The sequence below is a fragment of the Pseudorca crassidens genome, chromosome 15, assembly GCF_039906515.1.
Source record: "Pseudorca crassidens isolate mPseCra1 chromosome 15, mPseCra1.hap1, whole genome shotgun sequence".
In the NCBI taxonomy this organism is placed as follows: Eukaryota; Metazoa; Chordata; class Mammalia; order Artiodactyla; family Delphinidae; genus Pseudorca; species Pseudorca crassidens.
In genome coordinates, this window is record NC_090310.1 from 44,729,088 (window position 1) to 44,754,489 (window position 25,402).

A 25,402-nucleotide genomic window follows, 5' to 3' on the forward strand; every position below is an offset into this window, starting at 1 on the left:
GGTCTCGACCTTTAACCGTCTGCATCAGCAAAAGGCACTCTTCCAGTTTTCACATCAGATGAGGCCAGGGTAAAGGTTGATGGGAGCTTAACTGGCTTGGGCTCATTCCTTGTGAGTGGGCTAAAGTTCAGTCACCCAGAATAAGGAAGCGGTAGCACTGTGGGCCCAAGGTGCAGCTGACCAAACAGAGCCAGTGTTCACCAAACAACCTGATAAACGAGGCCAGAGTCCTACCAGGTGCTGGCAGTGATGACACACTCGCCTTGCCCAGTCCTGGCCTAGTACTTTGTCCCTACATCCCACCTGTGCGCACCCACTCACTCTCAGGTGTCCCTGTCTCAACAACAAACTCAGGCCACGGGGAGGGGTGGGGAGGGGTTCAAGACCAAGGTTCTCCGAGGGCCAGGCCTCGAAGGGGCACACCCACACCCCATTGGCCAGACGCCGTCACGTGCACACACCCACAGCAAGGGAAGCTGGAAGTCGGGCTGCCTTCTGGTGAGGAGAGGAGATTGACCGAGGGGACACGTGGGCCGTCCTGCCAGCAGGACCCTGAGTAAACGGGGCTGCATGGACGACCGACCCAGGCAGGAGCCGGCAACCTTGGCGGCCTCTGGGAAGAGACGAGAAAATGGGGGTCAGGAACAGGAGGGGCTTGGTGGCACTGCCTGTCCTGTTGTGGTGGCATTTTCTATCGTCCGTTACCTTACGGGAAAAGAAAGCCTTTAGGTGGGCGGGGCGGGGGGAGAGCCCAAGGAAAACCACAATTTCCACAGCTGGTCAAGGTTGTGAGGCTGCAGGACTGACTCCTCGGCCAGGGACGACGATGGCCCTCTCCGCCGTGCCGCGGGGGACCCTATAAGCGGGGCCAGGAGCGGGGGCCACAAGGCCGAGACCCCGCTTCCCCCACAACACCGGCCAGGCTCTAGGCTAGGGGGACCCGCCACCGGACCCGGGCGGGAAGAGTCACGGCGCCTGTGCAGTGGGACGCACCACCGCGCCTGCGCACTGGGCTGACGCGCGGTGCACGTGGGCGGGGCCCCGCCTCCAGATCCTCCTCCCGCAGCCCGCGGATGGAGGCCACGCTGAAGCCGGTGGGGCGGGAGCGCGGGGAAGCCATCTCCGCGGCCCGCGCACTCCCCCGGGACTGGCACCTCGCTCCGTGGGTGGGGCACAGGGCCCTGCAGGGTAAGCGGCGGGTTCCGCCGGGCCCGGGATATCTATGCACGTGGGCCCCCTCGGGCACTGTGCGCTGCGCCCTGGAGAAGGGCCGGGGCGGAGCAGGGCCGGGGGCCTCCGGGGCTCAGACCCAGCGCCTGGCAACTACCCGGTCTTAAGCGGCAGCGCCTGGAGGCGGCCTCAGGGTCACTGGCAGCCAGGACTCCGCTGACCAGTGAGGGGCGCGGTCGGTGATTTGGCACCGGGTGGGCAAGACAGTCGGAGTCTCCACCCCCAGGGAGCCTGTAGCACTGCTGTCTTCATTCATTCATCCAGGGTCTGCTGACCCGCTCCCAGCTCTGTGCCGGGCTCAGGAGATCCGATAGGGGCAGGACAGGCAGGGGAGAAAAGCCCGTTTAAACCTACCAGGAGACTTAGTATTTGTTCATGTGCTTTAATTTTGTATAGGTTTTAAGCATGTGCGGCAGTCATTTGCACGCACGGCCGTTTTTGGGTATTTTAACCTTGGGATAGAACTTGTATTTTGAGAGCCGAGCTGCCGTCCCCAGCTCCTAGAAAGCTAGTCGGGGGAGGGGGATGGGGCGGGGCCCGTCTGGACATCACTGCCACAGCCCCACACCGAGATTCTCCTCTCTGACCCCGTCTCCCCCTGACAGAGGGAGGCACCCCCGCCCCAGGAGCCCGCTGAGAGCAAGGTTAGCTCAGCCAAACCTCTGTTTGCCTTTGTGCACCTACATCCTGCCCCACCCCCCAGCCTACTCCTCATTCCCTCCAGGCTTACCTTTCCTTACAGCTTTGTTCTAGACTCTCCTTTAAAGAACAAAACTCATCTAAAATTGTTTTCCTTGGTGATTCTCTGGAGAGGGCCACTGTGGTGTTAGTGGTGTCACAGAAATGTGATCTGCCCCTCCTTAGCTCTGGACAAGCACCTTACCCCATGGAATGAAACTGGCTTTTAGGCTCGGGCCTCAGGGCCCTGGAGGTGATTGTGGGCCAGGCTGTCCCTGGCTCTGTGCCCCCTCAGGGTTATGTTCTGTTTGGCCTCTGTTTATGTCACCCTGAACTTGGTGTGTAACTTGAATGATTATGTGTATGTAATTTCACATGAGTGTTTTTCGGTCGTCTGAAGTAGTCTTATATGAATAGGGAAAGTGAAGTGATGAAGCACATGTGATTTGGAGACGGAAGCCAGAAACTCCTCTGCCTTGCCGCGTGCCAGCTCTGTGATCCCGGGCAAGACCGTTTACAGACATTCCCGGGCCTTGGTCCTGTTGTATGGAAGTAAGTCATCATATGTCGTGTGGTATATAAGTGCCAGCCTGTGGGCCTCTGGTAACAGGGTCTAGCATATTTAAAGGGATATTTTTTAAATGGGTAGACAAATTTAATGAAGAGCAACCTTTGCCTCGAAATTTAATATACTACCTGTTAGTCTGATCATGTATGTTATGCTTCTTAGACTAACATAGGACATGATAAAATTGGACTACGTAAAAGGGTTTTATAAAACGCTTTCAGAGTTGTAAGATGTTAGTATTGTTTTTGTGTCCTCACTAATCATCCTTGGAAATAGTAGCTTTAGAACTTTCCCTAGAAATACTTTTTTGTTAAATGATCACTTAGCAGTGGGAAACTTTGGGTTACTCTAACCTAACCAAAGGAGACCTCTGACAGGGCCTGTTGCCGGGTGAGAGCTGGCTGCCTGGGGATGGCTTCCTCAAGCACCAACCCCAAACCTGTCACAAGGCTCAGTTCTGTTTCTGACTGATGTCCCGCTGTCATTTCAAACTCGACGTGTAGAAAACCTGGTCACTGCTGTCTCCTGCCCCATCCCACACGGCCATCACATGGGTCCTGAAGCATCATCCGTGCCTCTTGGTGAATTGCTGTGTCATCAGCTCGCTTTCTTCACCAGCAAGCGATGGCTGAGCAGCTGCTGGGCTCTGGCCTTGTGTCATGGGTGGGAGATCAGGATGACTGGGCTGGTCCCTGCTTCCAGAGAGGCACCATCTCACCAGAGGGAAGGGAGACACAGATGAACAACTCCACATGCAGCTTACTCAGGGAATGAGAGTGGAGAGCACCAAGGAACACAAAGGAGGAGCCTCCGACTGCAGGTTTCAGAGCGGCAGTGAGCATAGCATTTTGGGTAGGTTTTGCAGGGGTGTGGATAAAGGACCAAAGAAATAGGATGCTTAAAAAAAAAAAAAACAGAATATTTAAGGCTGTCCTAGATAAAGGCCTGTGTTCCAGACTGCTGTAGCAGCACAGACTCATCATCATCACAGACAATGGTGGTGCTTGGTCAGGAGGGGGCAGGGAGTCACGGAGCAAATAGTGGGTGGAGGTGGTCAGGGAAGGTGGGGATGACAGCTTGTCAGCTGAGGCTTAGGGATGAGGACCAGGTCGGCCCACCTGAGCAGGGCCAAGAGAGGTAGAGACTAAGCACAGAGGCCGATGGGGGCCAGGCCTGGGCAGCGGTATGATGTTATTCTGAGAGTGAAGTGAGGCCTGAGCTGGGGCTGGGGAGGGCGAGTCTTGGGGAGGGAGCTGCTGAGAGAGCCTTCCCTGAGGCCCCTTGTGCTCAGGGAGGGGTGCATTGTCTTGTCCCCCCGCCCCGTCCGAGCTTGGATGGTGAGCCTCTGGGAGGGCCTCTCCCCTGGCAGGGGCACAGGGCTGGCCCAAGGTTTGGACAGTGCTCCAGGGGCCGCAGGCATCCAGGTGTGACTGTAGGGCTGGATTCCCCGCAAGGGCCACTGTTCCGTCTCTCCTACCCCCAGACAGCCTGGGGTTGGCGTGAGGCCACCACAGGCTGCCCCCTACGCTTCTAGGCCCGGCCCCCGCTCTCCCTCCCCTGTGAGGGCCTTTACGCTGTCCTCCAGCCCTCCTCCCCCGCCACCATCCCTGTGTCCTGAGCACGGCCCACACACCCCCAGGGCTCTGGTCCACAGACACTCGCCCTGCTTCCCACCCGGCACGTGCCTGTCTCCCTCCCGCTGGGACGTCCACTCCACCTCCCACGTTGACAGCCAGGGTGGACAGATGGTGGACGTCCCCAAGGGTAGGGGGAGCCCCGAGAGCCAGGCACCTCGCTTCTCGTCCTCTGAAGTCTCGGGTTCCTGCCCAGTGCCTCCGCTGAGCAAGTGCCTCCATTTTGGGGTGCATTGAACCAAACATAGGGGCGCTGAGTGGATTTCCTTTGCTCTGGGCTTTGAAAGCACATGGGCATCATTTCCCTCTCGGCAGGAACATGTATATGAACGACAAGAGGTATCTGTTGTGAAACTCCCAGGAGAATGAGCCGTTTCCCTGATCTGTCTGTGGCTCTGCAGTCCCCAAGGGACAGGATCTTAAACCTTTAAATATAAGTTACCAACAGGGGAGAAAAAGGGAGAGTGGAGAGAATGGACTGCATATACATCTCTGTTACCTTGAAAGGTCTGGGGACACCACGCCCACGTGGCTTTTTTTTTTTTTTTACATCTTTATTGGGGTATAATTGCTTTACAATGGTGTGTTAGTTTCTGCTTTATAACAAAGTGAATCAGTCATACATATACATATGTTCCCATATGTCTTCCCTCTTGCGTCTCCCTCCCCCCACCCTCCCTATCCCACCCCTCCAGGCGGTCACAAAGCACCGAGCAGATATCCCTGTGCCATGCGGCTGCTTTCCACTAGCTATCTACCTTACTACGTTTTTTAGTGTGTATATGTCCATGCCTCTCTCTCGCCCTGTCACAGCTCACCCTTCCCCCTCCCCATATCCTCAAGTCCGTTCTCCAGTAGGTCTGCGTCTTTATTCCTGTCTTACCCCTAGGTTCTTCATGACATTTTTTTTTCTTAAATTCCATATATATGTGTTAGCATATGGTATTTGTCTTTCTCTTTCTGACTTACTTCACTCTGTATGACAGACTCTAGGTCTATCCACCTCATTACAAATAGCTCAATTTCGTTTCTTTTTAAGGCTGAGTAATATTCCATTGTATATATGTGCCACATCTTCTTTATCCATTCATCCGATGATGGGCACTTAGATTGTTTCCATCTCCGGGCTATTGTAAATAGAGCTGCAATAGCAGCGAGTTTAGAGCCGTTTGCCTGGACCAGCACCTAGAGGGTATGCTCAGGCTGTGGGGCTATGGCCCAGGTCAGCACCTGCAGGACCGACAGCCTTGGACGGGTTGTCTAGTCTCTGTGAACCTCAGTTCCTCTTCTGCAAAATGGGGATCCACCTTCCAGAATCATTCTGAGGATCAAATGAAACTTCTGACTCACAGGGAAAATGCAGACCCGTGGACAAAGTTCTGGTTGAAGGAACTTTTTGTCCCTGAGCGCAGGGATTTCTGACTTGCCCTAGAACCTCGCAGCCTAACGGGTTTTTCCTGCCTCTCCTCCCATTCCACCAGCCGCTGTGGCACAGTCCTCAGCAGACAAGGAAATGAGAAAAGTACCAAACAATGGGAACCTGAGGGTGACGAAGGTGGCGTACCCGCTGGGGCTGTTCGTGTGCCTGTTCATCTACGTCGCCTACATCAAGTGGCACTGGGCCTCCGCCACCCAGGCCTTCCTCGGCATCCCCGAGGTGGCCACGGGGGCCCGGAGGGGCCAGCAGTCCCGCGGTCCCCCGGGGACAGCTGCCCGCGGGCCTGAGGTCTTCTACGGCATCATGTTCGACGCGGGAAGCACTGGCACCCGAGTGCACGTCTTCCAGTTCAGCCGGCAGCCTGGAGGTACCGGCTAGTTAGCCCTGGCCGCGCTCCCCTGTCCTCCGTCACACAGCAAAGCGTGGGCCCTCAGGGTGGGCTGGACCCCCGGCCTGGGACTCCCCGGGGAGCCTGTCGCCAGTGCCATTGCCCAGGAGTCCCAGATGTCCTCATTCGCACTGGCATCTGGTGACCACCTAGGGGCAGCTGAGATCCCAGAAGGCATTGGGGTGGCCTGTCCCCTCCCAGCGTCCCAGGCAGGTTGGGTGGCTAGGACCGTGACTTAGGCCAGGGGTGAGTTTAAGGAAGGAAGTAGCCCCAGGTTCAGACCAGTGGGAGCGGGGAGTCCAGGAAAGTCAGGTACATGAGCAAAGACCTGGAGCCCAGGCCAACACGGAACGGCCCAGTGGGGCCGGGCAACAAGGGTGACAGATGGCAGTGGCCTCAGTGAGAGTAAAGCTGGGACCAGAGCCTGTGGGCCTGGCTTCCCAGGGAGGTGCTGAGGAGGAGTGAGGGTGGAGTTTGGGCATCTTCACCAGCGGGCTTCTCCCCTGGGGAGACCCCCAGCGCCGCCCAGTCCCCCCTCCACTCCTTATGGGTCGGTGTTCACAGCTGGGGTCCCTCCCCTCTGCTTCGGTGCTGACCCTTCTGGGCGTTTAACTGAACTGGTGTTCCGGATGCCTTTAGTAGGTCTCTTCAAACCTCTCATGGCACGTTTATCTACTTTTCATCTGCTCTATTTTTAAACTTGTTATAATGGTTAAATATTTATATGCTGGACTTAACCTACCTCCAAAATTGGTTTTGAAGCTAAGTTTAAGGCAACGTGTGTTGGCATGTAATCCTTCAGTAGCCATGAGCCGGCGTGTTTTCTTTGGAGAGACCTCCTTACAGCAAGTTTGTTGCTGATTTTTCCTCCTTGGTCTATGTGTCTGCATTCGGACAGCACCCCTTGGCCTCGGTGTGCCTGGGAATGCTCTCCCTTGCTGTAAGCACATAAGTCCAGGCCCCTAATAATCTAAAACACTCAATTTTTAAAAAGAAGGCTGAAATATTCTTTTTTAAAAAAATAGAATAGAATAGAATGTATTAGAATGTATAATGCGTCCTATCTAGAATTAAGAAAATGATTTTCACATTTGCAGTTTGGAATCATTTGCCCTGCTCCTCAGTTGGGTTTTTTTCTGTTTTTTTGTTTGTTTGTTCTTTGGCCACGCGGCTGCGTGCAGGATCTTAATTCCCAACCAGGAATCAAACCATGCCTGCTTGAGTGGAAGAACAGAGTCCTAACCGTAGGACCACCAGGGAATTCCCTGCTTCTCTATTTGTTGAATCAGCAAGAATTAACTCTGTTAAAATTTAACATTTTAAATGGGTAGTTTTTGGTATTTAAATTATACCTCAATAAAGTTGATTTTTTTTTTAAATAGGAAAAGTTCTGGCCAAAACATTAAGTATAATATTCATTGTGTAGCCAAACTAAAGAGGCAGAGTTTAGATGAGAAACAATGCAGGTCTGTTTTCAGAAGTCTGCCTGGAACGTGTGGCTCCTCGTAGTTGTATAGATTCACGTATCTGTGTTTGTATTCACACTTGTACCTGTTCTAAAACATGATTTTCCTTTAGAAACTCCCACCTTGACCCATGAAACCTTCAAAGCACTGAAGCCAGGTCTTTCTGCTTATGCTGATGACGTTGATAAGGTAACAGTGTTCTCTCGTCTCTCTTTGCTCATCAAATTTGCCTTCTGTCGATTTGTTAAAGTGACTCTCTTTCTCTCAGATGCAGAGCCGTCCTCCCAGAGCAGCGTCTCTGCTGTGCTGACCTGGGACATTTCACTGCGTAGGACAGTCTATGGAGGACACTGGCACCCGTGAGAGGTCCCACCACCACCCCACATACACTACACACCACACCACACACACTGCACATGTATACACATACACACCACACGCAGAACCACACCACATACACAGCCACACACACCACACCACATACAGAGCACACACACATACACCACATACATCACACACATATACACACACACACAGCCACACGTATATACACAGCCACGCCACATACACACCACACCGCACATGCACAGCACACACATACATATACACCACACACACACACCGCATATATCCCCCAGCTGGCCCGCATGCCGCCCAGAAGTTACAGTGTGATTTAAAAGCACAAATGCTACAAACTTAGAAAAAGCATTATTTGAAAGTTTAACTTTTTTTTGTTTTGGTTTCTCTGATTGAAGATGACAAATGTTCACTAAAAAAATTAAAGTCAAAAAAATGTATTATGCAAAATCCACAGAACCAAATAAGTGTGTAAAAGAAATTTAGCTGAACCGTCAAATGGTGACTTTGGTAAGTTGGTGGCGTTTACACTTCTGAGCTGCACGAACACAGGGCACCTGTGTTCCAGGGGGCTCCCGAAAGCAGCCCCTCATGCAGCTGTCAGTTCCTTTGGCCCCAGCACGTCTTATCAGAAGCTGACGCAGCATTCTTGCCACAGATGCATCCTGATCCCAGACAGTGAGGTCACGGCCTTGCTTTCCTGTAACTTGGTTAAGAAACAAATTGAAAACAAATCGAAATGAGTGACTCTAGAGGTTAAACCTGATTAAATGATATATCTTGGAATAAACTCATGGGGCTTTTTATGTATTTTTATAAATTTATTTATCTATCTATCTATTTATTTATTTTTGGCTGCATTGGGTCTTCATTGCTGCACGTACGCTTTCTCTAGTTGCAGAGAGAGGGGGCTACTCTTCGTTGCGGTGTGTGGCCTTCTCGTTGCGGTGGCTTCTCGTTGCAGAGCACAGGCTCTAGGCACACGGGCTTCAGTAGTTGTGACGCGTGGGCTCAGTAGTTGTGGCGTGCGGGCTCTAGAACACAGGCTCAGTAGTTGTGGCTCTGCGGCATGTGGGATCCTTCCGGATCAGGGCTTGAACCCGTGGCCCCTGCCTTGGCAGGCGGATTCCCAACCACTGCACCCACAGGGAAGCCCCTCATGGGGCTTTTTAAGTCTTACTCGTTCAGGCAGGCAGCACACATTCATGTGGGGTGACTGGTACAGCTTCTCAGCAGACCCCTCCCACTTCCTCCAGGAGGACAATGTCCCTGGTTTCTCGCTGTCCTGTGTTCCCGTCCCCTCTATTTACACACACAGTGGAGCACGTTCACGCTGTATGCGCTTTGCTCCCGGGGCTGAGCAGTGTGCCTTGGAGACTGTGCCCCGTCAGGAAGTAGAGTGCTCTGTCCTGCCATGCGTGTGCACGTTGCACTTGGAGAGCCAGCCCCTCCGGAGGGCCTGTAGGTGACCCCCGCCACCCTTTGCTCCTCACGGTTTGGGAAAGGCTGCTCTGTGTCATCTCATGTGCACTTCGTTCCCCTCACATGCCAGGGCGTCGCCTGGGTGAACTCTTGGGGGGTTTCTGAGTGAGAGGCACACGTGTCCCCCACAGGCATTGCTAACCCCCCCCAGCATCGTACCCTCCACACGCCTGGTGAGGCTTCACGGCAGTCGTCCCCCGCCCTGCCCAGCCCGCCCCCCACGGCCCTGGTCCAGCATGGAGAGCTCAGCATTCCGGCAGGTGAAGTGATTCCTCGGTGTAGCTCTTCATGGGTTTTAGTGCCGTGAGGGACCCCAGAATTCACTCATGGTGTCCAGGGGCGTCGCAGCTCGTCTGAGGCTGCTCGGGGCTGGTGGCAGGGCTGGCGGGGTTCCGGCTGCCAGGCGTGTAGAACCCTGGCCCGCTCCGCTGCCGAGGGTCCGCCCCACGCTCCTGCCTGCACCACTTGAGTCGCTGTCTCTGCTGATTTGGAAAATTAGAAAAAATACGTTTATAAATTAATAAAACCAAAAGGGTGGGGAGCACCTGTGACCCCTGCACGCTGAGTGCAAACCCTGCTCTACCCACCATGTTCACAGAGCACCCCGGGAATTCAGGAGTTACTGGACATTGCTAAACAGGACATACCCTTTGAATTCTGGAAGGCCACCCCCTTGGTCCTCAAGGCCACAGCTGGTTTGCGTCTGTTACCAGGAGAAAAGGCTCAGAAGTTACTGCAAAAGGTGAGCTCATCCAGTTACCCCGGGGCGGGTGACTTGAGATAACTGAAAACATGGAACATCAGCCCGCGTCCAAGCAGGCAGACAGGCCACGGAGAAGCTCCCCAAGGAGGGAAGCATGTCGAAATGTTAGCAGTGTCGCCTTCGGTGGAGGGGTTGTGGCTGAATGATGCTTTCTTTCTCAGGATGTTTAAAGCTATTCATGTTTTCTAGAATGAATCTGTTTTATAAAAAGAACAAGTTGGTGTTAAAAATATATTGTGTTTTTGAAGGGCTTCCTTCCATCCAAGAACTTGCCGAGTGTCTAAGGCCGTGGGACCTGAATTCTTGACATTTCGGCTCAAGCCAGCCGTCCTCGTGGGAAGTGCAGGCTCCGCTCTTGGTCTGATGTTCAGATGTGACTGCTGAGGAGGCCCCTTTGTGTCTGCGCAAGCCCTGCACCTCCCTGCAGGCAGCCCTGGAGGCTGTCTGACATGTGCTTGCAGGGTTCTTACCATCAGGAATCAGGGAAAGTGTTCTCAGCAAAGTAGTCCTCCTCCACACTGTTTCTGAACCTGTTAGCTGCTAAATGACAGATGGTTGCAGGTTTGTCAAGGTCCCTTATAAAAACTACTGAATACCTTCACATGCTCGAGTTGGATTGTAGGACACAAGTGCAGACGTACTGAAGTTTCTATGTATCAATAATTGCTAAAAAAAAAAAAAAAAATGGAGAAGGAAATAAAGCCAAACACAGTTGCTCACCGCTTTCGCTTCCCCTGTGCCAGGTCCTCTCCCAGGAACATGCCCACCAGGCCACGTGGCGGCCCAGGGCTGGGATCCGCCTTGTGGGGCTTCCCACCCCTCGTGTCCTGTCCTAAAGCAGGGCAGTGATTGGGACTGTGAGTTTAGATTCTAAACGATAAAGGCTTGTCTCTCTTTACATTTAGGTGAAAGAAGTGTTTGAGGCGTCGCCGTTCCTCGTAGGGGACGACTGTGTTTCCATCATGAACGGGACGGACGAAGGTAGTCGCCAGAAGCTCCATGTGCCATGAGGCTGCCCCTCGAGGCGGGCTGCATGCGGGGCTGCTGTCAGCATTGCGCTGGGAGCCTTCCCTGGTTGGAGGCACAGACACCAAAGTGCCGGTCCCACCCCAGTCCGCAGGCTGACCGTCTCAGAGCACTGTATTCTTGGGGCCAGTGATAGAGACATTCTCCTCGTGACTGGCTCCAAGCCTGGCATATATCATGTTTCTGAAAACAAATCATCTTTTCTGATTTATTTTTTAATTAATTAATTAATTTGGCTGTGTTGGGTCTTCTTTGCTGCGTGTGGGCTTTCTCTAGTTGCAGTGAGCGGGGGCTACTCTTCGTTGCAGTGCGCGGGCTTCTCACTGCAGTGGCTTCTCTTGTGGAGCATGGGCTCTAGGCGCACAGGCTTCAGCAGTTGTGGTGTGCAGGCTCAGTAGTAGTGGCTCACGGGCTCTAGAGCACAGGCTCAGTAGTTTTGGCACACGGGCTCTATAGTGCAGGCTCAGTAGTTGTGGCTCACGGGCTCTATAGTGCAGGCTCAGTAGTTGTGGCTTGCGGGCTCTATAGTGCAGGCTCAGTAGTTGTGGCACACGGGCTTAGTTACTCCACAGCATGTGGGATCTTCCCGGACCAGGGCTCGAACCTGTGTCCCCTGCATTGGCAGGCGGATTGTTAACCACTGCGCCACCAGGGAAATCCCATCTTTTCTGTTTTAAGAACATTTAGAGAGAATCCCCAGTTGCTGATGCATTAGAATGTTGCTGTTGCATTAATTCTAAGGGAGAGTCACTTCATAAGGTTCCTTACCAGCCCCTGACTTTAAACGTGACCTTAAGGGTTTGTTTGGGTGGAGGGAAAGGGAACATTTGTTTCTCATCCCACCTCTTCCAGAAAGAGGCAGTTGCTAAAGAGTGTGACCAAGAGATGTGACAGTTGGCTGAGCACGCTGATTTTTAGGTGGTGTCTTCTAGAGCAGGCTGCCAGAAGCAGCTGGATGGTTCTGTGAGTGATGCCCGTGTCTGTACCTGATCTGGAGGCTGAGAGTAGTGAGGAAGTGGCCTCCCTGTGCTCCTGAAATCGGAAAGCTGTCATGAGTTCCCATTGCTGTTTACAGCATCTCAGGTGATTCAGATGCTGTTTGTGACCCTCTCTTGCAGGTGTCTCCGCGTGGATCACCGTGAACTTCCTAACAGGTGGGTTCCCTTCATCATAAAGCCAGCAGTTCACAGACACAGGTCTTTAGAGCAGGGGCCTCATTTCCACTCTAAAATAACCCCTTCGGGTTGCTGACCCGAAGTAGGGTGTTGGGATGGGTGGGGCAGGCACCCAGCTTGCAGAGGCAAATGCTGGAGATGCAGAGGGTCCTTCTCCAAAGGCTCAGCTCTGCCTCTGCTCCCATGGCGGCGTCCCCTGGCCACCGTCCTCATTCCTGAGAGAAGCCCTGAGTCACACTAGTCAATATTGGACGTGACGCGAATGCTGATCACCTTATAATTGAAGTCCTGCTGTAGGTAGAACAGGGAACAGTCATTTTTCTTAGATTACTCTCAGGATGCGGATTTTTGTCCCTTTGTTGTAATTATGGACAAGACCAGTGTGTCTGACAGATGGATGAGAAAGCAGGAAGTTTCCTGTAGGAGTTGCCGCCCCGGGGATGGGGAGCCATGTCAGGTGACAGATCAGGAGCCCAGGCCCCAGGAGCACAGGTTGTCCTTCGTTCAGATGAAAGCCACCACCGGGGCAGCTGTCCTTCACGCCCCCCAAATGCACATGGACATTTTCAAGTGGCCACAGCTTCTGTCTGTCTTGTTCTCTTTCCACGGAAGGGCCTGGCTCTAACCTCCCCTTTTCTGCTGTTCTGTTTACTAACGGGCATTGCTGTGTGGATTTTACTCTCGGTGCTGCAGGCAGTCTGAAGACCCCCGGGAGGAGCAGCGTGGGCATGCTGGACCTGGGCGGAGGGTCCACCCAGATCACCTTCCTCCCGAGATTCGAGGTAACCCGCCGCCGCCCCCAAGGCCACCTGCCCCGTGGGGGAGCCTCAGCCCCGGGGGAGGTCTGTGCACTCAGCTTCTCTCCTGAGGATCAGATCACCCGCAGCGAATGCTTCTTAGTTTGATTTTAACTCTGCCTGGAAAAAAGAAAATGGGAATCTGGTCTTCAGCAGGGTGATAAACTAGATACTACCTGGAGACCTTGGGGCAGAGGGTGTGGGGTGGGTTCTTCCCCAACCCCCCGCAAGGGCTTCCAGGGAGGGGCCGGAGTCTGACTCAGATGGGACAGAGCCTCAGGCCTTTTCAGGATGGATGTTCTAAGGCAGGGGTCCCCAACCCCCAGGCTGCGGACTGGTAGGACCGGGCTTCACAGCAGGAGGTGAGCGGCGGGCAGCAAGCGAAGCTTCATCTGCCGCCCCCCATCGCTCGCATTACTGCCTGAACCGTCTCCCTGTCCGTGGGAAACTTGTCTTCCACGAAACCAGTCCCTGGTGCCAAAAAGGCTGGGGACCGCTGTTCTAAGCGACACGAAAACGTTTCCAGTTGAGACTGCGTGCTGTTTTTAAAAAGCACTTTCCTCATCTGCCGCTTTTTAAATTATTACTATTATTTTTAGTTTTAGTGGAAGAGCCTTGGGACTCCCCTGGCGGTCCAGTGGTTAAAACTCTGCGCTTCCAGTGCAGGGGGCATGGATTCGATGCCTGGTTGGGGAACTAAGATCCCGCATGCTGCGTGGCATGGCCAAATAAATAAATAAATAAATATAAAACTTAGCATTAATGGAATAGCCTTAAATTTACGCATAACTCTTCTGGTTGGGCCGTATTTCCCAGAATGGGTAAATGTTACTCACAGGGAGGAAAGACATGGGACTTCCCTGGCAGTCCAGTGGTTAAGACTCCACGCTTCTACTGGAAGGGGTGTGGGTTCAGTCCCTGGTCGGGGAACTAGGATCCCACAGGCCTCTTGGTGCAGCCGGGGGGGGGGGGGAGGGAAGAGGAAAGACAAAGTGTTTCACTGCTTGCTCCAAGCTGTTTCACAGCATGTGATTTGATGAAAGCCTAATTTAATTGAATACATCCGTGAATATCCCTGTTCTTTCAAATGAATTGAGGGAGTGGGGGACAATTTTTTATAAAGGCCAGCAGGAAAGGTGCTTTAACCCTTGTGTTCTTCCCCAGGGCACCCTTCAGACCTCCCCGCCCGGCTTCCTCACGTCCCTCCAGATGTTTAATAGGACCTACAGGCTCTACTCCTACAGGTTTGTTTTCAGGACTGAGCGTGGAGAGGTCCACTGTCCAGGCATGTGGCTCAGCTTAGCACTGCAGGCCTCCCCCAGCCTCCGCCTCCCGCCTGGGGAGCGACCAGGGTGCTGGGCCATAGACTTGGTCCCAAAATCCCTGCTGCGGACCCCCCTGCAGCCTCTCCCTCCCTCCCTCCCTCCTTCCTTCTTTCTTCCTCTTCTTAATCCTCCTCTTCCTTTTTTAATTCACCTGTAGTAAGATTACATTTCTTCTTTTGTACTTATTCTCTTCTGCCTTGGAAAAGGTTTTTGGGAAAGTGGGGAAGAGTCCACAGATGGTGCAGGAAGTTTCTGGGCCGTCTTTTTTGCCACGTGGCGCCTTTAATAGGTTCTTTCCGTGAGGCCCGTCCACACCATAAAGCTGGGGACCTGTGTGTCGCCCTCGCTGGTGTCCACAGCTCCTGGACGAGCTCCCACCAAGTAAGAGCCTTCGCTGTCGAGCTGAGGCGCTGGATGCCCTGAGCCCCACTGAGGGAGCTCCTGCAAGAAGCAGGAAGCTGCTGCCTTGCCCCTGGTTTCCTCCTTCCCCCCACATTTTGGATCCAGGCTGGCGAACGTGCTGCAGGCGGAGTTGAGGGAGGCCTCCGCTCACCTGGGTTCTCTCTCCGCAGCTACCTGGGGCTCGGCTTGATGTCGGCGCGGCTGGCGGTTCTAGGCGGCGAGGAGGGAAAGCCTGGTGAGTGGGGTTCAGAGCCCTCCCAGCCAGCAGGACTCGGGATCCCCAGAGGGTGCCCCCCCAGCCCTCGTTGGTGGGCCCCTGAAGACCTTCTCAGTTACTTTTAAAGAAAGATGCTAGTGAAGCGGTTTCTGGATCACCGAGTTGCAGGGGGTTCTTAGGAACCCAAGGAACTGCGTGTGATCGGAGTTGGCTTGTTTGTAAGGATTTACCACTGGGCGCACGGTGGGGGGGCTCCGACGGGGGCTTCAGGGGAGGTTCTGGCTCCTGAGAATGTCCCCTGTGTTCTTCTGCTCTCGAGGGGACTTGGAACGGGCTCTGCCTTCCTCCAGACGTGGCATTTGGGGACGAAGCCTGTGTCTGTTTCCAGGCCCTCTCTGCGCCATCCTGCCCTGACGTGCTTGGCTTGGGACAAGCCAGGCGTTGCTGGCGGGCGCTCGAGCCCCTGGGACATTCAGGGGACCACATGCCCGAGGCGAGCGGGGGCCCTGCTCTGAGGCCGCCTTGGCCTGTCCCCTCGAAGGCCTCGGTCAGACGTGCGCAAGCCCAAGCATGTTCTTGGCCACGCACACCCCCGGCCCAGGACTTCCGCTGCCTCTTCCAGGGCCTGGCTGTTCTGACAGAGCGGGAATGTTCCACTGGAATTGTTTTCCACGCACATCCTGCTGTTTAACCTCGTAACAGTGGCCCCTTTTTTGCAAACCAAAAACGCGTCCACGTCTCAGAAACACCCACGACCACACTCTGGGCCAGAAAACACTTGTTAGCCAGTGGAGGACGGCAGGCACCCACCTGCCCGTCTGTGCCGGCCTCAGGGTCCTGTCCCTCCTGCACCCCAACCCGGCAGAGCAGCGGGGAGCCGTGTGTCTTCACGTGGGGCTGTGACAGCCGCCAGAAGGGGTGCAGACCCCTCGCTGCCCTAGGGAGGCGTCTCCCGCCGTGTGAGTCGTTGTCACTCAGCAGACCACCCACCGCCCTGAGTAGCTGCAAACAGCAGTCGTCTTATCTCAGGATTGCACAGGCATCCACTCAGCGGTCCCTTTGCTGGGGTCCCTAGGGTCCTGTGAGGTGGCATTTTGGGCGCGTGTCTGGCCTCTACCCCGCAGAGCAGCCTGCACTTCTCCCTGGCGGCTCAGAGGAAGGAAAGCCTCCTGAAGTCCCACGGCCTTGTGTCCTGCACGTTCCGCTGGTGCAGGCGGGCCCAGGCCAGAATCAGGCAGGCACAGGGACCCACTCGGCAGGACGCCAGGAGGCGTGTCCCCGAGGGCTGGCGTCCTGGGGCCCTGGAGGCTGCCCCACGGGGAGCCACTGGGGTCGTCATGAGCGTCGCCTGGAACCCCGAAGCCCCTCTGTGGCCGTGAGCTGGGAGTGGCTCTGCTGGGCTTCCGCCTCCCGAAGCTGACTCGGGACGCTTCCGCAAGTCCATCCCGCGGCAAAAAGGAAGCGTGTTCCCTTGACCCTCCGAGGCCCTCGGTGCTGTCGGCCTCCCCTCAGCGGGCCCCATCTCAGCTCCAGGCCTGCCCTCACCCCACCACGGTCAGTGCTCTTTATCCGACTCTGTCTCTTTCTGTTTCAGCTGAGGATGGAGCAGAGTTGGTCAGCCCTTGTTTGTCTCCCGGTTTTCGAGGAGAGTGGGAGCACGCTGAAGTAACGTACAGGGTGTCAGGACAGGAGGCAGGTACGGCACGTTTATCCTCCGTGGGTGGCTCGTGAGGGTCGACGGCAGCCCCTTCCCTCCGGACACCTCAGAGAAGCAGAAGTGTGTACTTGCCCGCAAGCCGGCTATGGTTCTGGAACCCCCCGCTCCTGCGGGGTCCCTGCACAGGGCTCCCTTGTCCGCCGCTCTTCCAGGGACCCGATTTCCCAGCAAGCCTCCAGTGGGGAGGATCTGGACGTCCCTCGGCTTCGAGCAGACAGCCAGGTGTGGCTGCGGGCCTGGCAGCTCTGTGGGAAATGGCTTCTCCTCCCACACGCGCCGCCTGTGCTCCGGCGAGGGCGGGAGAGGCCACAGAGCCCCAGGCCTGTCTCACCCACAGGGTCCTGTGGCTCTGTGCTCTGAGTTTCTTCTAAAAGAGATGCTGAAACGTTGTGTCCAAGCTGGGCACGTGGGCGTGAGGTTTGCCTCTGGTGACAGGGCTGTCGCTACTCACAGCACTTGTGACGCCAAACGTGTGGGGGTTTTCCCACAGCGGCCAGTTCTCTGGCAGCAGCAGGGTGTCCTGCAATTCCCTTCGTTCCGACACTGACTTCCGGAGTCAGTGCAGCCCCCATCAGATGAGGCCCTCCCCGACCTTTGCAAGTGCTGGGCCTCCCATTCTTCTGACCGACCGTCGACAAATCAGGGGTTCCCACGGCCTCCTCCTCAAATTTGATAATTTGCTGGAAGCACTCACAGAACTCAGGGAACATGTTCCTATCACTGGTTTCTTATCAAGGACACAGCTGAGCAACAGTGAAATGGGAGAGAGGCACAGGGCAGGCGTGTCAGGAGGGCGCCCGGAGCCCCCCTCTTCCCGGGAGCCCCCTTCCCGGGAGCAACCCCCTCTCCCTGGGAGCACCCTCCCCCCGGGAGCATCTTCTCCCTGGGAGCACCCTCCCCCTGGGAGCATCCTCTCCCTGGGAGCAGCACCTCCACGTGTCTCCAACCCGGAAGCTCTCTGAGCCCCATCGTGTAGGGTTTTTACAAGGCGCATGGCAGAGGGACTGATGAACTCAGTGGCTGCTGGTGACTGACTTAATCCCCAGCCCCCTGCCCACGCCCTTGGGGGTGGGGCTGAAGGTTTCAGCCCTCTAATCACCAGCTCCCATCCTGAAGCCACCAGGACCCACCCGGAGTCACCTCATTAGCACAACCCAGGTGGATTGAAAGGGGCTTATTATGAATCATAGAACGTCTCTCTCACTCTCACCACTCAGGGTCTTACAAGGCTTCACAGCCTCTGTGCCAGGAACCCAGGGTGGAGAACAAATGCACGTTCCTTACTATCCAGTGATAAACGGAAGGGGGCTGTGGGTACCAGGGGGGATCGCGGGCTAAAGACGACCAGGGAAGGCCTTATGGGGTGATACCTGAGACGAGACATGAAGAAATGGGAAGTGAGTGCCAAGCCGAGGGAGCAGCACATGCAAAGGACCAGAGTCGGCTGCTATGTTTAAGGAACATGGAAGAGGTGGTGTGACGGGTCAGACGAGGGAGAGTGCAGGGAGATGAGGTCCCAAGTGCAAGGGCGCAACTCCCAGGGCCCTGGGAGGGCTAAATGGAGCTGCCGTCAGACGTGGAGCAGGGCTGGGGCAAGCTCAGACCTGGGTCCAGGTGTGGGCTGTGGGCATCCATGTCCACTGACTCAGTCTTGTGTTGTCGCTCTCCTTCTGAGCAAGGAGTCAGTGACCAGCCCTGTGAGCTTGGCACGCTGCCTGTAGGCCCCAGCTTCCTCATCTGTGACAGGAGGGAGGTGCAGGCCCCACCCAGGCGGCTGGTGAGATGGGGTGGGACAGTGCACACTCGAGCTCAGCACAGGGCTGGCAGGGTGAGCGTAGGGTGGACCCACTGGGCTGCGTCACGGCAGCTGCAGGCGCCCAGCTGGAGGCGCGTGACCTTCAGGGTCGGGCCACACTCTCTCGGGCCACCTTTCATGCTCACAGTTTCTCCCCTTGAGCTGGCCGCAGCACGTGGCCCCTGAAAAGTTGCTGGTGAGCACCCCCAGGTCGCAGTCACCCTGGGCTCTGTGGTCAGGCGCCCAGAGCCCACTGACCGCTGAGTCTGCTCTCCCTTCGCTCCAGCGGGGAGCCTCTACCAGCTGTGCGCCCGCCGAGTGTCCGAGATCCTCCGAAACAAAGTACACAGGACGGAGGAAGTGAAGGACGTGGATTTTTATGCCTTTTCCTACTATTATGACCTTGCCGCAAATGTGGGCCTCATAGGTAAGGGTGGGGCTCGGTTGGGCTGTGCAGGGACTTGGGTGTGGGTCCCCGGGTGGAGGGCCCGTCAGTCACATCAGGGTGATAGAAATAGAGGGAGGGCGGGGGACGTGTCACTGAGTAGAGAGTAATAGGCCCCCTTTTTATAAATAAGTCAGTCCTCTGAGCCGCTCAGTGCAGGAAGCCCTCCTCGCTGTCGGTTTATTCTCCTTTCACCTGTGTGATTCTCAAACCGTCAGCCACTGGCACCCAGGCCAGCAGGAGGGCTCAGCCCACCCCTCAGATCGCCCTCAGGAGCCTGGGGGTATCACCCTGACCCCTCCCCAGCCCGCGGTGCCGTCAGGACAGAAGACGGTATCGTGAGTCTGGGACCAGTGCTGGTCAGACCAACTGGAAACCCTCCAGAGGGTTGTGAGGTCACTTCAGTGGGTCGTGACCGGACATGTGTTTTGATGAAATAGATTGAGGATATTAGAACGTGTTGCCCGTGGCAAGGGTGAGAACGTTAATGTCCACAGAAAGCCGCCCTGGAGAGACCGAAGCCGTCAGGTTCCGGCTCGCTGGGCCCCACTGGGCTACACTCTCGGACCCAGTGTGGATGGCAGCCAACGGGTCCAGGCGGAAGGTGACCTCTCACCCCTCACCTAGGCCCAGGCCCCTCCCTCTGGGGCACCCCAGCAGCTGCCCCTCGGCCGCCTGGTCTGCAGGTTCCCTGTAGCTGGAGCCAGGGCACCGTCGTCTGCACGCCGATGCCCAGACGTGCGGCCACCTGCATCTGACCCCCCACCCCCAGGGTACCCCAGGCGCAGGCCCAGGGGCCTCAGTGCCGTCTCGCCTCCACGGCGCTGGTGCAGACTGGGTGCCCCGTTTCCTCCACAGATGCAGAGAAGGGAGGCAGCCTTGTGGTCGGAGACTTTGAGACTGCGGCCAAGTACGGTGAGTGGCCTGGAGGCAGGACGCTGGCCCAGGCATGAGGCAGGCGCTGGCCCCAGAGCTCCTGGTCGGCCCCTGACTGTCGACCGGACGAGCCTTCGGGGGTGTGAGAGTGTGTAGGGGCTGCTGAGCTAGCTCAGACCGCAGGCCCACCGCGCCCTGTGTGGCCTGGGCAGTGGAGGCAGGCGTTTCTAGTTCCAGTGTTGTGAGGAACAGACTCCCTTGATTTCACTTTTTCTGACTCTTTCTCTGTGACTCAGGTGACCTCAACTCCCCAAAGTGTCCCAGCAGATTCACAATTGCCAGGGACCCCTGCACCGCAGAGTCCAGTATGGGGGACGGAGAGCTGTCCCCCAGGGTGTGCCCGGTGGCTGCCACTCCCCCCACTCCTCCATGGCCGGGTGTACGGGCTGCTTGTAGATTCTGCTCTTTGGTTGCCTTTCCCAGTTGCGGGTCAAAGGGGTTAAACGCTGTATGTTTCTCCATAGAAAGACCTTCTCTCCCTCCTGTCAGAAAAGGCTTTTTTAAAATCGTTCTCATCACCTCTGGGTTTGTCTCCCAGACACCAGCCAGAAATGGTTCCGAGCAGAGGCCGTGGGTTGGTTTGTCCGTCCCCGTCGTGAACAGGGGTGGGGTGTTCTGTGCCAGCTTGGTGGGTGCTTCCAGTCCCTAGAAGCCCCAGGTCCACGCCTAGGAGAGGTGTCGGGGGTCACGGTGCGGAGATGGGGCCTGGAGGCAGGCAGTGGGCACTGGGTTGGCCTCAAGTCCCTGCCTGTGCTGTGCTCTGACCAGCAGTGAGGCCCCGGGTGGCACAGGGCCTGGCGGCAGGGGGGGTGCCCCAGCGGGGTGGAGTCTGGCTGCTCGCACTGCCCCCCCTCCACGTTCCCCCACCCAGGAGCCCTTTCCCCCTCAGTGTGCCGGACGGCAGAGACCCAGCCGCCGCGTAGCCCCTTCCTGTGCCTGGATCTCATCTACGTCAGCTCGCTGCTCCACGGACTCGGCTTCCCGGGGGACAAAGTGCTGAAGGTGGGGACTCCCCCGGTGCCCCCAGCCCCCACCCGTCGCGAGCACATGCCCGCCTTTCACACGCACGTGCTCCCTTCCACCCCCCCGCCCCTTGTCTTTTCAAGTTGACCCGGAAGATTGACAACGTGGAGACCAGCTGGGCTCTGGGGGCCACTTTTCATTACATCGACTCCCTGAGCCGACAGAAGAGCCCCACCTTGTAGCACCCCAGCTGCCAGCCATCCCCGTAGAAGCACTGTCTCTGCGAGAACAGGCCCCTTTGGGACCCCCAGTGTGCGGGGAGGGGGTCATGGCACAGGCTGAGGCCCTCCTCCCCGTGACCTCACAGACCGGCCCCTGGACGTGCTGGAACACGGCCCAGGACTTGTTTCCCGGTGGCCAGTGACCAGACAGGGTAAGGGGCACAGGCTGAGGCCAGGGTGGCACAGCCGCTGTCCCCACCGTCCCATCGCAGGGCTGGGGCGGCTGTGACACACGTCCGGTGACGGGAGTCTTGTTTTGTCCCACTGCCCCCAGCGGGAGCCCCCTGGGCTGGTGGGCCAGGCATCTCCTCCATGGGTGTAGACTGTGACGTCATCCAGAAGCTGCTTCCTTGGGTCCTCGGGTGGCTCAGGGTTAGCTGGCGGGTTGGCGCTGAGACTGGAAAGAGGGGCTGGAGGAAATGCCTCTTTGTGGCCCGTGTGCCCTGGCTTCTCGAAGCGGTCTAAACGTGAGCGTGAGCTGCTGTGTCTGTGAGTGAGTGATGTCTGTGTGGTGCTGCGTGCTCGTGTAGCAGCTGTGTTCTGAGCCCAGTGGATGTATCGCTGCCCTGAGCCATTTGCAGCCCAGCGGTGTCAGTCGGGCTGGAGCCCCAGATGCGCCCTCTCACGGCCCGTCCCCGCAGGCTCGCAGGATGCTGGCTGAGCTGTGCACAGGATGCTACGTGTCCCAGGCCCGCAGCCGTTCCTGCGGCATATGCACTGTTCACGGAATAAGCTGAACCTCATGTGTTCCACTTGAAATAAAGGGTTTTCCAGGGTTTCTGCTCCTCTGATTCCTCTTGGTGAGCGCCAGCCGTGTCCCTCCACCCTGGGTGTCAGGCACCTGAGGTCCCTGTTCACCAAAGTTTAAACAAAAACCTGCCCAAGTGGGTGACATGTGATGGCAGGATCAAATCCTGTCTGTACATCTTGGGGAGACAACAGCAGACGGACACACAGAAGCCCCCGTCGGGCCCTCCTGGCGTCCCCTGTCCGGGACTGGCCCTGTGGAGGCCCAGGCTGTTCTGGGGTCTAGCAGGGCAGAGCCCCCTCGACTGTGACTCGCGGCACTGCCGGGTGAGGATCTGGGCTCATCACCTTCCGCGGCCGTGGGGTCTGGAGCGAGCGCCGAGCTCCAGGTTGCAGTGTGTTCAGCAAGGATCTGGCTTTAATCCAGGACAGTCGGAAGGGGATCACGGGCCGGACAAAGACTGGACAGACCCCTCCCAGGGCTGCAGCGGGTCCAGAGTGACGTGACTGCTGAATAAGCCCACGTGTTAGGCCTGTGGACACGGATCCCTGACCCTGGAGTGGGCAGGCCCAGGAGAGGGATGCAGGTGTACAACCTGAGAAGCGCTAAGCCTGCAGGACAGCCACATGGGGAGTCCCCACCCCCTCCTGCATGTCCTGACCCAGTCTGGGTTGGGGCGTCGCCACAATCACAACCCTAGAGGGCTGGAGGGAGGCCACCAGGATGCAAACACTGGAAACTGGAGCTAGCTGTCCTCTGCCCGGTGGTTTGCCTGAAGTGTCAATACTGGGGTAGGGGGCAGAGGTCTGCATGCGACACAGCAGGAAAAGACAGAGCAGGAAGATGCTTAGCCACGTCAGCACTAAAGCTCCAGGCTCTACTTGACAAGGACATGAAAACCAGCTCCCCTCCACCCAGTACCCCCGCCTTGGTGGGCCTCCCAGCCCCTTCCTTCCATGATACCTTACAGTTGAGATACCTAATGGACTCCAGAGGCAAGGAATCAAAAATGCATGAAGGCAGAAGTGAAAATTGATTTGGTCTGTTTATAGGTTGGTGATCTCACATCTGAAAAAAATAAACAACTGGACTTTTCCCGAGAGATTCCCAAATAAGTCATGGAATGTTTTTGAGCTGAGCAGAATATGCAAGTCATTCACTGAGTGTCTTTGTGATAATGAAGTAGGCTCTTGTTTTTTAAAAATAGCCACACGTGCACATCCCAACACGTGAGTGATGCATATGCATGAAGAGGCTCCCGCCCACACGCCCTGCCCGTGTTTCCCGCACCCCACCTTCCCGCCCTCACTCAGAACAGCTGCCCCGTCTGGAGGACAACCCCACGGTGTCCAGCTGTTTGCACTCCCACACCCGTGTGTGTGAGCTGGCCTGACACTGCAGACCCAACTGCAGGAACGTGCTTTATTTTGTCTTAGGGTGCTTCTTAGAGGGGATTTTAATAAGGAATTTAAAATCTAAATTAAATTGCAGCTTGAGCTGAATGATGGTGGAGAGGCTCGGATCAACATGAATTAGAAAATAATGGAATTAAACTGATTTTTACTCCCTATATGAAATGTACCCTCTCAATACTCAGAATAGTTCAACCTACTTCCCCTTTGTCTTCATGGGGTTAAGTATCTTGAGAAAATAGAAAATGTGCCGGGAGCTCTGTGTCTTAGGTGACTCACTGAGGCGTCCCACTGGGAGACCCAGCCTGGACTTCTGGGGTCCAGTTCTGAGGGGGTGTTGTGTGGAGTCAGGGTCTATCTTCCCTGCCCTCCTGGAGGAGATGGACGAGTCTTAAGGGTGATATAAACGGAGTGGTTGAAGGGGCAGCCTTGCTGATCTAGGGAACTGCTGGAGGTGACAAGCACCTGTGAAGATCAGGCCCTGGTGGGAGCAAAGTCCTTTAAGAAGCAACACTTTTCCAGAAGACAGAGTTGTGAGACCCCTGGAGGAGCTTCCAGAAGGACTTCACTTGAAATACCCCCAAGGGTTTGCCTGCTGCCGTTATGCCACCTCATGCAGAACGGGAACAGCTCCCCCAGGCAAGACATCATGTCTTGAACTGTTCTTTTCTTAACTGAGGTACAATTGACATATAACATTGTATCAGTTTAGGTGTACAACATAATGATTCCACATTTGTATATGTTGTGAGGGGATCACTGATAAGTCTAGTTAACATCTGTCACCGTACATAGTTACAGAATGTTTTTTCTTGTGATATCTACTCTCTTAGCAACTTTCAAATGTACAGTACAATATTATTAACTGTGGCCACCATGCTGGACGTTACGTACCCAGGGCTTTTATTTTATAACTGGAAGTCTGTACCTTTTGATCTATTTCACCCACCCCCCCACGCCTTACCTCTGGAAACCACCAGTCTGATCTCTGTTTCTATGACTTCCGTTTTCTAGATTCCACATGTGTGATCATATAGTATTTGTCTTTCTCCGTCTGACTTATTTCACTTAGCATACTGCCCTCTAGGTCTATCCATGTTGTCGCAAATGGCAAGATTTCATTCTTTTTTTACGGCTGAATAATATTTCACAGTTTTTCATCCATTCATCCAGCAATGGACACTTAGGTTGCTTCCATATCTTGGCTACTGTAAATAATGCTGCTATGAACATTGGGGTGCATGTATCTTTTCTAATTAGTGATTCCATTTCCTTTGGCTATATTCCCCGAAGTAGGATTGCTAGATCATACGGTAGTTCTATTTTCTATTTTTTAAGGAACCTCCAGATCATTTTCCACAGTGGCTGCTGCAATTTATATTCCCACCAACAGTGCACAAAGGTTCCCTTTTCTCCACCTCCTTGCCAACACTTCTCTCTCGTCTTTTTGATAGTAGCCATTCTGACAAGCGTGAGATGATATCTCATTGTGGTTTTGATTTGCATTTCCCTGATGATGAGTGTGCTGAGTGTCTTTTCGTGTACCTGTTGGCCATCTGTATGTCTTCTTTGGGAAAATGTCTATTCAGATCCTCTGCCCATTTTTAAACAGATTGTTTTGTTTTTTGCTATTGAGTTGTATGAGTTTGTTATGTAATTTGGATATTAGCCCCTTTTCAGAGATATGATTTGTAAATATTTCCTCCCCTTCAGTAGGCTGCCTTTTTTTTTTTTTTTTTTTTTTTTGCCGTACGCGGGCCTCTCACTGTTGTGGCCTCTCCCGTTGCGGAGCACAGGCTCCGGACGCGCAGGCTCAGCGGCCAAGGCTTACGGGCCCAGCCACTCCGCGGCATGTGGGATCTTCCCAGACCGGGGCATGAACCCACGTCCTCTGCATCAGCAGGCAGAGTCCCAACCACTGCACCACCAGGGAAGCCCAGTATGCTGCCTCTTTGTTTTGTTGACGGTTTGCTTTGCTCTGCAGGGCAGGAACATTTTAAATTGTGGCTGCTTTGCCAGATTTCCCTACAACTCCACTGGCAGCCCTGGTTCCTGCTTCCCAAGCCCTCATCAACACAGCCATGGCCAAGCTGTTTGCTCTGCCATTCTGTCAGGTAAACAATGAAAACTGATAGTTTTACTAGGTACTGATCTAATTC

General features: G+C 55.3%; 1 protein-coding gene across 6 annotated transcripts; it reads left to right on the top strand.

Moving 5' to 3' along the window:
- Nucleotides 1-1,045: 1,045 nt before the first annotated feature.
- On the top strand, nt 1,046-21,861 carry ENTPD6 (ectonucleoside triphosphate diphosphohydrolase 6). 6 transcript variants are annotated; one of them, XM_067707419.1, is made up of 14 exons: nt 1,046-1,188; nt 5,592-5,915; nt 7,515-7,591; nt 9,840-9,983; nt 10,910-10,985; nt 12,149-12,184; nt 12,899-12,987; nt 14,167-14,246; nt 14,900-14,964; nt 16,541-16,642; nt 18,745-18,885; nt 19,762-19,818; nt 20,729-20,841; nt 20,946-21,861. In XM_067707419.1, exons 1-14 carry the CDS (start codon nt 1,074-1,076, stop codon nt 21,042-21,044), a joined length of 1,518 nt encoding a protein of 505 aa, XP_067563520.1. In that variant the 5' UTR covers nt 1,046-1,073; the 3' UTR covers nt 21,045-21,861. The 6 variants fall into 6 exon arrangements, with proteins under 6 accessions (XP_067563520.1, XP_067563519.1, XP_067563523.1 ...); XM_067707420.1 differs by adding an exon at nt 2,326-2,460 and having other exon boundaries at nt 1,052-1,188; nt 20,729-21,861; XM_067707421.1 differs by adding an exon at nt 2,309-2,460 and having other exon boundaries at nt 1,058-1,188; nt 20,729-21,861.
- The last annotated feature ends 3,541 nt before the right edge of the window (nt 21,862-25,402 follow it).